The sequence below is a fragment of the Cydia fagiglandana genome, chromosome 13, assembly GCF_963556715.1.
Source record: "Cydia fagiglandana chromosome 13, ilCydFagi1.1, whole genome shotgun sequence".
Lineage (NCBI taxonomy): Eukaryota > Metazoa > Arthropoda > Insecta > Lepidoptera > Tortricidae > Cydia > Cydia fagiglandana.
This window is the reverse complement of record NC_085944.1, coordinates 17565921-17582122: the sequence shown is the minus strand read 5'-3', so window position 1 is coordinate 17582122 and position 16202 is coordinate 17565921. Positions and strand designations below refer to the sequence as shown.

The following is a 16202-nucleotide window of genomic DNA, read 5'->3' as shown; positions in this document are numbered from 1 at the left end:
TGTTAACCCAGTGTCAAATTGTACCGGTAACCATGGTAACTCCGGTTTAACCGGTTAACCCCGGGTTCATCATCATCCTGTCCTAGCCGCTTTCTGCCTCGGCGACTGAGTATGCACTGGCTAGTGAGAGCGACGATCCTGAGCTCTCAGGTGGGTGGTGGTAACCCCAGGTTAGTGAATGGTGCAAGTGGCCCTAAGTATCATAAATATCTTACCACCATCCGACGTCAAGTTCCTGCAGTTTCCTGCAGTTGCCGAGCGCCCTGATGCCGGTGGGGGTCAGCGAGTAGGACTTCCAAAAGACCGCGGAGACCAAGTCGGGACAGTTCATGCCAAGGGCTCGCAACTCCAACAAGCGCGTTGTTGCCGACCCTAACACTCCGCACCCTCATTGAGCTCTGACATCCTTTCTCATCCGCTAACGCCATCTCCTCTTATTAACCCAGTGTCAAATTGTACCGGTAACCATGGTAACCCCGGGTTCATCATCCTGTCCTAGCCGCTTTCGGCCTAGGGGACTGAGTATGCACTGGCTAGTGAGAGCGACAATCGTGAGCTCTCAGGTGGGTAGTGGTAACCCCCGGTTAGTGAATGGTGCAAGTGGCCCTAAGTATCATAAATATCTTACCACCATCCGACGTCAAGTTCCTGCAGCTTCCTGCAGCTGCCGAGCGCCCTGATGCCGGTGGGGGTCAGCGAGTAGGACTTCCAAAAGTCCGCGGAGACCAAGTCGGGACAGTTCATGCCGAGCGCTATCGCTACTTCGTCCATGGCTGATATCATCTTGCATGAGCCTGTAAATAAAAATAAATAAATATATATTATAAACTCAAGTAAAATATACGAAAGAAGAAGTGACCAAGGCCTCTTACCCACACTTAGCCAATACTTACCGACATTGATGTGTTGCAGTTCAGGATTGGACACGACTATAGCCACAGCGGCGGTCGTCGTTATATCTGTCCTGTACAGGTCCAGCCGTTTGAGTTTAGTGAGCGACGAGAGTACGGAGCCAATAACTCTATAAATATTAGCCCTAAGTGATATTAACTAAACTTACCGACATTGATGTGTTGCAGTTCAGGATTGGACACGACTCTAGCCACAGCGGCGGTCGTCGTTATATCTGTCCTGTACAGGTCTAGTCGTTTGAGTTTTGTTAGTGAAGAGAGGCACTGTCAGTCTGAGCAGCCGACTACGGAACGGTGGCATAACTATAAACAATAGTCCAAGTAATATTAAATACTTACCGACATTGATGTGTTGCAGTTCAGGATTGGACACGACTCTAGCCACCGCGGCGGTCGTCGTTATATCTGTCCTGTACAGGTCTAGTCGTTTGAGTTTTGTTAGTGAAGAGAGGCACTGTCAGTCTGAGCAGCCGACTACGGAACGGTGGCATAACTATAAACAATAGTCCAAGTAATATTAAATACTTACCGACATTGATGTGTTGCAGTTCAGGATTGGACACGACTATAGCCACAGCGGCGGTCGTCGTTATATCTGTCCTGTACAGGTCTAGTCGTTTGAGTTTTGTTAGAGAAGAGAGACACTGCCAGTCGGAACAAGTACAGAATGACAGATAGGCCAAGTAATATTAAATACTTACCAACATTGATGTGTTGGTTCAGGTTTAGACACGACTATAGCCACAGCGGCGGTCGTCGTTATATCTGTCCTGTACAGGTCTAGTCGTTTGAGTTTTGTTAGAGAAGAGAGACACTGCCAGTCGGAACAACTACAGAACGAAGGCACTAAACAATAGGCCAAGTAATATTAAATACTTACCGACATTGATGTGTTGCAGTTCAGGATTGGACACGACTATAGCCACAGCGGCGGTCGTCGTTATATCTGTCCTGTACAGGTCTAGTCGTTTGAGTTTTGTTAGAGAAGAGAGACACTGCCAGTCGGAACAAGTACAGAATGACAGATAGGCCAAGTAATATTAAATACTTACCAACATTGATGTGTTGGTTCAGGTTTAGACACGACTATAGCCACAGCGGCGGTCGTCGTTATATCTGTCCTGTACAGGTCTAGTCGTTTGAGTTTTGTTAGAGAAGAGAGACACTGTCAGTCGGAACAACTACAGAACGAAGGCACTAAACAATAGGCCAAGTAATATTAAATACTTACCGACATTGATGTGTTGCAGTTCAGGATTGGACACGACTATAGCCACAGCCGCGGTCGTCGTTATATCTGTCCTGTACAGGTCTAGTCGTTTGAGTTTTGTGAGCGAAGAGAGGCACTGCCAGTCAGAGCAGCCGACTACGGAACGAAGGCATAACTCTGGAAGCAGTGGAGAAAATATACTGTGAATATGGGGTTTTTCAAAGTTAACTCGTACCTACTCTGCTATATGAATATTTATCGATATACATATGTATAATCGGAAGTCGATAAACGAGAAGTCCCTTTGACAGCTCAAAAATGCTACGAGAATTCCGGGCTCTGATAATTATGTAAGTCATGTCCGACTACTTTTATGGAACAAATGCTAAAGTACCATATTAATAAATAAAATATAAATAAAAAAGTCTTTTATTTCGAGTCCAATTTGTTACATTACATTACAACAATATATGTTAGCATCTATTTATTATAAGTAGGTATTTATTTAAAGTATAATGTCACTTTTAATTATTTATTGTTATTTTTAAGTCAATTTTTCAAAGTACCATACCATACATTAATAATACATACCATATTAGGTATGTATTATTAACAAGTGCGAGTCGGACTCGCGCACGAAGGGTTCCGTACCATAATGCAAAAAAAAAAACAAAAAAAAAGCAAAACAAAAACGGTCACCCATCCAAGTACTGACCCCGACGTTGCTTAACTTTGGTCAAAAATCACGTTTGTTGTATGGGAGCCCCATTTAAATCTTTATTTTATTCTGTTTTTAGTATTTGTTGTTATAGCGGCAACAGAAATACATCATCTGTGAAAATTTCAACTGTCTAGCTATCACGGTTCGTGAGATACAGCCTGGTGACAGACGGACGGACGGACGGACGGACGGACGGACGGACAGCGAAGTCTTAGTAATAGGGTCCCGTTTTACCCTTTGGGTACGGAACCCTAAAAACTGCTATAAAAGGATATAACAAACTGTAAGATTATGCACTTAGTTGTCAATTAGTGTTAAATAATAAGCGTAGGTACATAATTAATGCATTAATGTGACTAACTCATTGATTGTTATTATTATCTGGCTATTAAATTTCTAATAGTTGCAAATTTTAATTACATAACATTTATTATGCTGAATTTGATTTGAAGGTTAAATTGTAGCAAAGTTGTTTATATCTAAGAGTTGAATAAGAATATTATGTAATTCGATACGACATAGACTGCCGTATTCGAACTTCAAGATATTCACAAGAGACGACACGTACTAGATCCATTCTACATACGTTATAGTTTAGATATCAAGTAGTTCTCTTTTGCAGCGCAATTCGGGCAACCAATGTCACTTTTACGTTACATAGAGTAAGATATCTATTAGATGTGAGTTGGATCTCTAAGTCATATCCTGTGGAAATCATTCAAGAGTATCCCCAGAATCGCGCAAATATCAAATTTGACAGGTTAGATCTTTAACATATCGTTATCGTATCTTGGTGATGTCTAATAGTTGTCTATTTCAAAATCCGAATCGGGCCCAGAGTTTTCTAAAGATATTATAGATATGCAAACCTTGGAGGTAGACAGAGGTGTCGACGATGGCTCTTAGCACGGCGTTGTTAACGAATTTGCAGCAATTCATCCTTAAGTGTGTTAACTCGGCGCCGTTGTCTTTGAGGAAGCTGTAAATTAAGAAAATTACATAAGGCTCTGTATATATAGAAAAATACCTACACAACGCTAGACCGGTTTTCAACCTTTTTCAGAACGCGGCCCCATTTTGCATATTAAAATTGTGCAATTGTATGTGTGTGTGTGTGTGTGTGTGTGTGTGTGTGAGTGATGTTTTTTCATAGCATTTGTCCTTGATGAAAGCGTATAAAATTTCAATAAAAAAACTACAATTTTGGCTCTTAGTTAAACAGTTAAACACATACGCCAGGGTCGCCAGCTGTAATCTACGTATTCCACCAGATATATCGGAGTGGTCAAGGTTCTCACAATCATCCGAACACGCCTCTATTGTCAGGGCGTTAGAGTGCGTGTTCAGATTTTGTGAACACCTTGGCCGCTCTTATATCTGATGGCGATTGTACATGGAACATTCTATTTAACTTAGTAACTTTCCGTAACTAGAATAGGTATGAGTTAGGTACCTACCTATTATTGCACACTACCTACTCATAAATTCAAAATGGCATTCTATATATTTAATGCTGAATACCTGAATAGTGTTTGGGGCCGCGAAAATGAAACCAAAGTCGAGGCAAATGTACTTATCATTCACAACTCTAATTCAATAAATATTTTTACCATCAAGATTACTAATATAACTTGATCCTGTAATCCTTAACAATTATTCCTAACCAAAGATCTCATTTATAGTAGTTTATTTTGGCAAAAGTTCGCCTTTAGTAGGCGTTGGGAATGATACATTCCACATATTGTGTCCTATGTCAGTTCACATCAAATAGTAATTGTGTAATAAATGAAAAATAAAATTAAGAAACCAGAGCCTTATCCAATTTCGAAGCATCAGATATAATTGTCCTGAAGAAATTCATTCATCCATTTGATATGACATACTTACTTAAAACAAAAACGCATCTCTACTATAAGAATTACGGTTCGAAATCGAATGACTAAAGGTTAATGTTAGGTACAGTGCAGAGGGCACAGAAAAACCAACTGTAACGCCATAGCACTAAGACTCATTATTGACCATCACCTTCGGTCGGCGTTTAAACGACTACTTCCCAGTGCATTGTCTGACAGTGTTGAAAAGATTACAATTGACATTGACTTTAATTGAACATTATACGATTAATTGTAAGAAGTAATCCGGAAAGCAGATCTGTTTACAATGGAACAAGGAAGAGGGCGATTTATTGAGTTAATAGTATTTTGTACCGTAACCTGCAATAATATGTTACTATTCAAAGGCCGCAAAAATATGTGGCACGCTCTTATGGCTCTACAAATAAGATCGTGTCAGATATTTATGCGGCCTTCGTTGTGTAACATATTATTGCAGGTGACTGTACATCGTTATGCTATAAACAATAATTTGTGACAGTATCTACGAAAAGGGACCGTATTGTCGATGGCGCTTACGCCATTATTAACGATGCTCCGATAAAAATACAATGCCGCGCGACGCAGTGCGGCGTAAGCGCCATCAACAATAAGGTCCCTTTTTAGGGTTCCGTACCCAAAGGGTAAAACGGAACCCTATTACTAAGACTCCGCTGTCCGTCCGTCCGTCGGTCCGTCCGTCTGTCACCAGGCTGTATCTCGTGATCTGTGATAGCTAGACAGCTGAAATTTTCACAGATGATGTATTTCTGTTGCCGCTATAACAACAAATACTAAAAATACTAAAATAAAGATTTAAGTGGGGCTCCCATACAACAAACGTGTTTTTTGACCGATGTTACGCAACGTCGGGCGGGGTCAGTACTTGGATGGGTGACCGTTTTTAGGTTTCCGTACCCAAAGGGTAAAACGGGACCCTATTACTAAGACTTCGCTGTCCGTCCGTCCGTCCGTCCGTCCGTCCGTCCGTCCGTCTGTCTGTCACCAGGCTGTATCTCACGAACCGTGATAGCTAGACAGTTGAAATTTTCACAGATGATGTATTTCTGTTGCCGCTATAACAACAAATACTAAAAACAGAATAAAGTAAAGATTTAAATGGGGCTCCCATACAACAAACGTGATTTTTGACCAAAGTTAAGCAACGTCGGGAGTGGTCAGTACTTGGATGGGTGACCGTTTTTTTTTGCTTTTTTTTTTTGTTTTTTTTTTTTGCATTATGGTACGGAACCCTTCGTGCGCGAGTCCGACTCGCACTTGCCCGGTTTTTGTAGATAATGGTACGGAACCCTTTGTGTGCGAGTCCGACTCGCACTTGGCCGGTTTTTTATAGATAATGCCCCATTTATTTACTTAATCGGACGGAAATAAACAAAGCTTCTGCCCGCGACTACGTCTGCGTGGGATGATGATGATGATGACGACTTATAAAAACTCATACGAGTATGTCCTTCCTCCGATCTCAAACTATCTCCATCTCCATACCAAATTTCATCAAAATAGGTTCAGTGGTTTAAGCGTGAAGAGGTAACAGACACGGAGTTACTTTTGCATAATATTAGTAGGGATAAATAGTATAGATACAGAAAACATAATTAAATAAATTACTTACTTTACAACGTAGTTTGGAAGTATCATAAGATGGCTTCCACACCACGACAGGTCCAGTTTCTGAAGGAATTTGCATCGCATAGAAAGAGTCACCAGTACCTGAAAATATGTATTACTTGTTATGACTATAAGTTAGTACTTTTCTACATCTTTAAAATGACACTTACGGCTCGGCCACGACATTGCGCGACTGGCGACAGCGGCGGCGGCAACCATAGGTGGGAACGAAAGGTCCAATCGCTGTGTCTCGCTCTAATCTATGGTTGCCGCCGCAACAAAAAGAAGCAGAGATTCTACTATTATTAATCCTCTTAGGCCCTCTTGCACCATCCCACTAACCCGGAGTTAAGCGGTTAAACCGTGAACCTAGTGTCAAATTCTTCTGGTAACCATGTCAACTCCAGGTTTAACCGGTTAACCCCGGGTTAGTGGAATGGTGCAAGTGGGCCTTAGCGCCACTTGTATCATCTCACTAACCCGGAGTTAAGCGGTTAAACTGTTAACCCAGTGTCAAATTGTACCGGTAACCATGGTAACTCCAGGAATCTTACCATAAGTCGCATAACTCCGTCCCTTAGCAATTCAGTTGAGGTCCTAAACAGAATCGCAATAAGGACATCATGGTAAAGGGGTCCACTGATTAACACTCCGCCGGACGGTATCGGCCTGTCAGTTGTTCGGAACTGTCAAAATTTTGTTTTAACTGACAGGCCGATACCGTCCGGCGGACTGTTAATCAGTGGGCCCCTTAAGGCCCCAGGTTTAACCCGTTAACCCCGGGTTAGTGGAATGGTGAAAGTGGCGGTAAAGACGTCACCATGTAGCGCCTTTACTATGCTTTCGTTATAGCTTTTTGTCTTTGACAGCGGTCAGGCTAGTCTAATTTTGCTTCCGAGCTATAAATAGCAGGAAAGAAAATAAAGCTGTTTGGTAGAGAATCGTCGTTTTTTCTAGGCAGGCAACATTTGGAAATTTCCATATACATATAGTCTGTCAAGCCATTTCCGTCTGTACAAAAAAAGCGGCAAATTTAAAAACTGAAGCCGTGAAAGGTAATTTTCCCATAGAAAAAATAAATTTCGCGCCTTTTTCTACTGACAATGTTGCTGGACAGATTATAAATATTATAATTATCGACAAAACCTCATGAGATGTCACTAAAATAGTTTAAGAATTGAGACCTGTCGAGAGTAGCCGGACAGATATATACGAAAGCATATTTTTGCCTAGGCTGAACAGCAGACCAGACACATCGCTCAGGCGCACTCGTTAGGCCAATGAATAAAGGAACTGTTAGAATTTAGAATACCGTAAAAGTATAAAACTTTGTCATTTAACATAACTTTGCCCACCGCGTCGTTATTTCGCTTTTACTAAACTGTGGACTTTACTTGGGATTGCACGCAATGCCAATACGGCCTAAGATCAATGCTGCGATAGAGGATGGCGCGTCAGAGGCGAGCCTGTTGAAATGCCTGTTGACTTGTTCAGATATTTATGAACACCTTACAAACACCTCAACCAGATTTTTGGCACTGTCGTTACTATTTTATAGATATAGATGGTCAAGCAAATCTTGTCAGTACAAAAAGGCGCAAAATTCAAATTTTCTATGAGACGATATCCCTTCGCGCCTACATTTTTCAAATTACCCGCCTTTTTCTACTGACAAGATCTGCTTGACCAGCTTTAGGTTGTTTCCTACTTACTTGGGATTGCACACAATGCCAATACGGCCTAAGGTCAATACTACGATAGAGGATGGCGTCAGAGGCGAGCCTGTTGAAATGCCTGTTGACCTGCGCGCAGCGGCACAACGATTGCATGTCTAGGTACCTCATCACGCAGAGGATCGTCTCGTCCTGAAAGGAAAATACGTGCTAAAGCATGCTAATGTAATATTTAGATATGATAAATAAAATAAATAAATATTATAGGACATTTTTACACAAATTGACTAAGGCCCCCCCCCCACATCTGGCGTCTTTCGAGCGTCGGCGTCTACAATTCTATGGCCGCTGCTCGACGCAACGTCGACGCAGCGTCGACGCAACTGCGCAGCGACGTCATTTTCCATAGCGCTGACCAGACGCCGACAGACGCCGACGCTCGAAAGACGCCAGATGTGGGGGGGCCCTAACGGTAAACTCAAGAAAGCTTGTGTTGTGGGTGATGCTCAGACAACGCTCAGAATATTATATATATAATATATAAATACTTAAATAAGTAGAAAACAACCATGCCTCGGGAACAAATATCTGTATCATCATACAAATAAATGCCCTTACCAGGATTCGAACCCGGGACAATCGGCTTCATAGGCATAGACAGGGTCACTACCCAACTAGGCCAGACCGGTCGTCTAAAATGATGGGTTGATTGTTGGGTTTTTGTTATGAGAAAATTACATAACATTCTCAGTACCTCAGTATGGTCCAGAAAAAACTAGCAAAGAGTTTTTCACATCACCTATTCGGAAAGTGGCTTCTTCTTCCGCGCTAGGGATCAATGTGGCGCTTTTTTCCCTGCTAGTGGGGATCAAGTGGCACTTTACTGTTCTATTCTAGCATACTATTTATTTTGGCTAAATAATATATTGGAACATAATAGTTTTCCTTATAGGTAGGTGATGTGAAATGCAGTAAGTCACATGGTAGCAAAATTATTTTCACATTGGGCGTTAACACTTGATTCCCTCATTACGCTCAGAATTATATTTTAGAATCCCTCGCTACGCTCAGGATTCAATTGTAGAATCTTTCGCTTCGTTCAGGATTCTATGTACCTACGCCTGCCGTAAATATGTCATTTTGCACCCCTATGACACAATACTGCTTGAAGGTTTCAAAAGGAGGTTCTCAAGCGGTTGTGTTTTTTTAAATAATATTTGTTACTTCATAACTCCGTCATTTTGCGACCGGAGATATGAACCCAGAACATATTCAATTGGGTGTAGTTCAGTACCGTCGGCTATATGCACATTATGATGCACAGAAAACTTTTTGACTATTTTTACATAATGGCAGGTGGCCAAATCTAGTCAAAACAACACGGATGTGTTAAATGCGAGCAGCATGGCAACAAACGTTTCTCAAAACACAAATTACGTACATTTCGCCATAGTTCCCGTTGTAATGAACTCTTCGCTTTTTAGTCCATACATACCTTTAGATAGCCTACCAAATAATATACACGGTGGCCAAAATATAAGTGCATTCCCGTTGCCAGGGAGGTTTTGGGATTACAATGAGCAACTTTTACAATGGGAATTTGGAATCTGGACCAACCCCGAAATCGCGAAAAAAAAATTTGGCTGGTCCATTTTCTATGGGAGGGTAATTTTTTTTTTCACTTATTTTTTGACCACCCTGTATTTTTTTGGATATTTGCAGACTATTTTGTGTTTCTATTTATCTTTCATATTGTCTGTATTGTTAGCAACACAATATTCAGCAACCACACGTTATTTCTTCCATTATACTATATATACTATTATTATTACTTGTATAATTTGTATTTTACTCTGACTTGTAAAATGTACTTGTATTTTTACCAATAAAAATCTGTAGGTATTCTGTATTATACGTAGCAGTGAAATTTTCATAAAAGTATATAAGTGTATAATTTCTAGGGATGCCACGAATATTCGGCAACTATTCGGTATTCGGCCTATTCGGCCACTTTGCCGAATATTCAGTATTCGGCCGAATGTTGCCTACTATTCGGCCGAATACCGAATACCTGTTGCACCTACCTAAAAAGAAAAATTACACAAAAAAATAGCCAAAAACTAGGTATATAATGTATTCTTGGAAAGTTAGTTAAATACCATGGTACGTTTTTGAGCATTTGTTGATTACAGAGTATTTTATTTTTATCATAGGTCTGATTTGATTGACTCTAACTACATTAATTGATTCTGTTCTAAATAAAAATATATGTTAGAAAACGTTGTGATTTGTTGGCGAACAGTTTTCATAATAATTGTGACTCAAAATGTTCGCATTTCATGCCGAATATTCGGTATTCGGCCGTGAGGTAGGGCCGAATATTCCGTATTCGGCCAAATTCACTATTCGGGGCATCTCTAATAATTTCTTGATCTGTGTCTTGGCACCTCTTTTTACCACTTTCTGTTCCTTTAGGGTCTCCTCAGATATATCGAAGCGGAATCGGCAAAAGCTATATAAAAAAGCTGTATGTCCGCGCAATAAGAGCGAAAATATCGTCGTTCGAATCGGCTCGCATCGCCCGACGACTGCCAACGCATCGACGGCTTTTTCGCTCTTATTGCGCAGACATAAAGCTTTTTCGTATCGGTGTTTGCACATTGCGCGTCGATATATATGGGGTGACCCTTACGGTATCCAGCAGACTCCTTAACTCGGTGGAGCATAAACTTACTATTATTTAAACTTACTGGTATTCAACATGTCGGCAAAAATAAAAGTGACATTTGATGAAGTGGAACTGCTAATGATGTTCAGAACGGAACTCTTCAACGACGCATAGTTCACGGTTGGCGATTTGTCGTCTACGTTACGTTTGTTAAGCAAGTTAAGTTTTTAAGCCACATTTTTGTCAAGCTCGAGTTCTGATGATGGGATCCATGAGGAATCAAGGGAACTCCTCAAATCTTAAAGGCATGCGTATAGAGATTTTTGCATTTACATCAGAAAATCAAGCATTTTCATTAAAAACTGTTGCATTTGATGAAGTGGAACTGCTGATGATGATCAGAACAGAACTCTTCAACGACGCATAGTTCACATTTGTCGATTTTTCCTTTTCGTTATGTTTGTTAAACAAGTTAAGTTTTTAAGCCACATTTTTGTCAAGCTCGACTTCTGATGATGGGATCCTTAAGGAATCGAGGGAACTCCTCAAATATTAAAGGCATGCGTATAAAGATTTTTGTATTTACATCAGAAAATCAAGCATTTTCATTGAAAACTGTCGTATTTGATGAAGTGGAACTGCTGATGATGATCAGAACAGAACTCTTCAACGACGCATAGTTTACGTTTGGCGATTTTTCCTCTTCGTTGTGTTCGTTAAGCAAGTTAAGTTTTTAAGCCACATTTTTGTCAAGCTCGAGTTCTGATGATGGGATCCATAAGGAATCGAGGGAACTCCTCAAATATTAATGGCATACGTATAGATTTTTTTGTATTTTCATCATAAAATCAAGCATTTACATTAAAAACTGTCGCATTTGATGAAGTGGAACTGCTGATGATGACCAGAACAGAACTCTTCAACGACGCATGGTACACGTTTGGTGATTACGAATTTCGGTTTTGACTTGGACTGGGACCCGGACTCGGGCTCATACCCGGATCCGGTTCGGACCCAGACCCGGACCCGGACCTAGAGTCGGATCCGGATTTGAACCCGTACTCGGACCCGGACTCGGATCCGGACTCGGACCCGGTCTCGGACCCGGACACGGACCCGGACTCGGACCCGGACCCGGACTCAGACCCGGACTCGGACCCGGACTCGGACCCAGACCTTGACCCGGAAAACCACTATGATACCTTAACTAAATAAACCACTATGATTACCTATCTTAAAATGTAGGTATAAAGTATGATGATGCCAATCTTACTAGCCCTTCCCGCTTAAACCCCCGTACACCGCACCGCATGCGCCATTAAGTGGGTTAGGTTAGGTTTGAACTGCGATCCTCACAGAACCGAACAGCTATCTGAGAAGTGGGTTAGGTTAGGCTAGAACTACGACCCTTATGGCTCCTCTACACGATGGGCCAACGCCGGCCACACCAAGGGACGCATTTATGCGTTAGAGGGAGCAAGTGATATTGCTATCTCATTCTACCGCATGGCTGCGTCCCTTGGACCACTCCATTGCGTTGGCCTATCCTGTAAAGGAGCCATTACAGAAGCGAAATGCTAGTAGAAAAGTGGGTGGTTTTACCTCCTTTTCTACGTAGGTAGTGTACCATCTACAATAATCTTTCAGCGGCCCCCAAGGAAGTCGGTGTTTTTTTCTTAAAAATTATTAAATAAACTGGAGGTTTATGCGTCGTTGGACTAAAAGTAAATATGGCGGTGTATAAAAATGTCTACATATAAAATAAAAATTGGTCCGAGTATTAGAAAGCCAATACAGTAGAGTCCGGTTAGTACGACTCCGCATATAACAACCAACCGCTTATAGCGACGTAAGTATAGGCACTTGTTTGGTTTTAATACAAGCTACTATGAAAGCACAACCGTTTATAACGACTCCGCTTATAACGACCGATCGCTTTTAACGACGGAAATTGACTCAAAATCCGTCCGTCAAGTCCGGTTACAACGACGAGCGACGTAGTTTTTACAAATAAATTGTTGGTAAGAAGCTTACTCCGTCCCGCGCACCCAACTCTCCTCCCCCTTTTACATATAGGGAGCAAGATGAAACTTTTCGTAATCTTGCAAAACAATAAAACAATTCCCATTATTCGATTGAGCTTAAACTTCACACACATAATTAAAAAAATAAGATAAATAAGATATAATTATGTAAGTTGGGTGTCATAATGCAATATTTTGGTAGGTACCTTCGAGCTGATCTGTCGATGGACACAGGAGGTGGTCACAGGAACTATGTGATAAAACAACGTCATCTTGATTAGATTCCCAAGAATTACGACTTTTTATTTTACGGGATTCGAGTAATGTGTGTAAAAGAGTGCGGATGACGAGTGAGTACGCGTACCTTGATGAAAAGTGGCTTCTTCTAAACACACAAGTCTCTCCATTTAAGACAAGGTGTCGTAATACTAACGAAAATATATATTTTTAATACAGTTGCTCAAAAAGTGCTACTTTACGTAGCTGTTTAGCGTGCGGAAAGTTGGTTATCTCGAACTAGTGCTTTTTACTTTTCCAATTTTTTTAAATTTATACTTGTTCCAATTCACGACTACTTATTGATGAGTGTTAATATTAGTTTCCTTTAAACGTCGTAATCAGCATAAAAACCTATCGTTAATGTAAGAATACGAAAAATATTACATATTTCATATTTAATTACTTACCTCTTCATCATTATAACACGTTTATTTTTTAATATTCAATATTGAAAACTCCGTTCTTAATAAGTTGACTGAATGGAACGGAATAGCTGCCAAACGCCCATAGATGTAATATACTTAAAGACGACGTCTAACAGAGCTGTCACTGTTACCACTTTTGTTTAGTGTACGATTAACAATGTTTTTCTTATTTTTTCGCAACTGTATTAAAAAACGTCGTTCGATACACGTGCGGAAATGTCATTCTTCACTCGTCCCGAGTCTTGCCACTCGCCTGCGGCTCGTGGCAAGATATCTCGGTACTCGTGAAGTAATGACATACCTTCCGCACTAGCATCGAAATGTACTATTTTAAAGAAATGTTTTATTTCTTTGATTGTCGCATAAGTATTAATAAATACAAAATGATGTAATTATTTTGATTAAAAAATATATTAAAATTGGCGGCTCGTTTTGTACGACGTCCGGTTAGTACGACGTAATATCAGCGGTCCCTTGAGTGTCGTTATAACCGGACTCTACTGTACTTCAAAATGTTTAAGTTTTATCAAGTCGGAATATAAAAATGACTACTTTCAAAGTATACAAATGTCTAAGTCTTATCAAGTCGGAATATAAAAATGACTACTTTCTTTACATAGGGCCAGGATTATAATAATACATATACGGAACAAATTCATCCCCTCGTAAAATTATATACGCCCGAACTTATGTAAGTGGACATTTTTAAGGACTGTATCGTTTATTATAAATACAGATAAAACCTGGTCTAACTGTTGACGTGTGTATTATTTTGTATTACTATGTTCTTAAGGTATAATCTGGGGGTATTTTTAGACATATCTGATATAAGAATGTTTTACATTTATTTTATTTTAGGGACTTTATGATGATTTTAATACCTTCTAGCAAATGTAATTCGGACAAGCCTATCGAGCTTAATTTGAGACTATTTCACCGATTCCTTAGTACGATTTAAAGAAACAAAAGGTTAATATGCTGCCAAAATATGCCATCTAAGTGTCCTTTTCATGATTGCTCAATTGAACATCCACAGAATAAATGTGGTGTATTTTATCTTTACATGAAAACGACTTTTTATGCAACATTTTGGATTCCCGTCAATTTCTGACGCCAGGGAAATGACGGAAACAGCTAAAAGAATCTACCGAAATCCAAAGCCTAACGGACATTCATGGCGTTGAACCATGGCTAGAACAGGTCGATAGAAACGCTCCATGATGGTTATATTGTATACCAAAGTCGGGGTTGTCGTAAGTAACATGCCATATTTTCAAAAAGGCCACCAAGCACAGATCCAAAACTTTTTTTCCAACTAAAAGAAATGATTAGACTATGCCCAGATGTTTCGCTTTACGAATCATATGTAATTGCTGTTTACATAGTACGATTTTTTTTGTGTAATACTTATCTTGTTCGCAAACCGTAAATTTTCTTGTAGTATTTGTCCGAAATCGTTGTAGTTACTCGGGAGGATTGGGTAAATATTGTCCAAACCATATGCTTTACGTGATCTCCCAGGACGAAACGTTACTTATTATTAAAGCACTAATTAAACTATATGTGTAATTTTTTAATAAAAACATAATACCAGAAAAAACGGCTAAGTAAAGTTGTATTTATAATAAACGATACAGTCCTTATACATCGTCATATTTACTTTTAGTCTAGTGCCGCAACATATTTATATTTGGTCTAATATACAGATGCACATTTTTATACTTCGTCGAAATTATATACGCACGAACTTATGCAAGTAGACATTTTTATACATCGCCATATTTACTTTTAGTCTAGTGCCGCAACATATTTATATTTGGTCTAATATACAGATGCACATTTTTATACTTCGTCGAAATTATATACGCCCGAACTTATGCAAGTAGACATTTTTATACATCGTCATATTTACTTTTAGTCTAGTGCCGCAACATATTTATATTTGGTCTAATATACAGATGCACATTTTTATACTTCGTCGAAATTATATACGCACGAACTTATGCAAGTAGACATTTTTATACATCGCCATATTTACTTTTAGTCCAACGACGCATAAACCAAACTGGACCAAAAGGATAAAAAAGGCACGAGGAACATATCATTACTACCTTCTTATACAGATCTTCTATTTATAGGTCGTTATGTTGATATCGGCCGCCGTTATTGGAGACGGATTCCTATGAATCGTAATTTTGTTTATGTTCGTACTTTCTGGTCTACCTCTGGAACTATGAAAAGTTTGAGACACAACTTTGTGTTTCGACGTGGAACACATGAAAAATTAACTGAATGGCTCGCGGTTTTTCAGAACTATTAGCTTGCTTTATTTTACAGGAATAGTGCCATCAGGTACAAATCTGTGTCCCTAGTGAAAAAAGGTATAAGTCTCGGGCAGCGCGGTTGTAAATGGGTATAAGTTCCAAGTAACACCTGTGCCCTTTTACTCCTAAGCTGCGTGAGACTTGTACCCTTTTTCACTAGGGCCACAGAAATATATGAGTGCATACAACTTACTCAAAAAACCATCTTAAAGTAGAAGAGTTGTGTAGAACACTGACCAACATTTGAATTTACATAGGTTCGAGTAAACATTTATTTCAGTTTTATATACGGTTTAATATACAAGGATACCGAAGTCAGTAACAGGAATGTGTCTCGAACTTTGTGACGCCACTTTTACTTTATGTATTGGACCCCATACAGGCATACATTCCACGACTCTTTTCTTTCCGCACAGACTATAACTGATAATTGTTTTGCTTTTTGTACAGTGAAATAACTAGTTTTT

At 39.8% G+C, this 16202-nt stretch overlaps 1 protein-coding gene across 1 annotated transcript in view; it reads right to left on the bottom strand.

Moving 5' to 3' along the window:
• The window catches only part of LOC134670420 (F-box/LRR-repeat protein 4), a 40318-nt gene that overhangs the window by 8187 nt on the left and 15929 nt on the right, over window positions 1-16202 (bottom strand). The window contains exons 6-10 of the mRNA XM_063528268.1: window positions 8055-8207; window positions 6347-6444; window positions 3712-3821; window positions 2143-2298; window positions 629-794 (exon numbers count right to left, since the gene is read on the bottom strand). Of these exons, the coding sequence (XP_063384338.1) occupies window positions 629-794; window positions 2143-2298; window positions 3712-3821; window positions 6347-6444; window positions 8055-8207 (683 nt within the window). The remainder of the gene's footprint in view (window positions 1-628; window positions 795-2142; window positions 2299-3711; window positions 3822-6346; window positions 6445-8054; window positions 8208-16202) is intronic.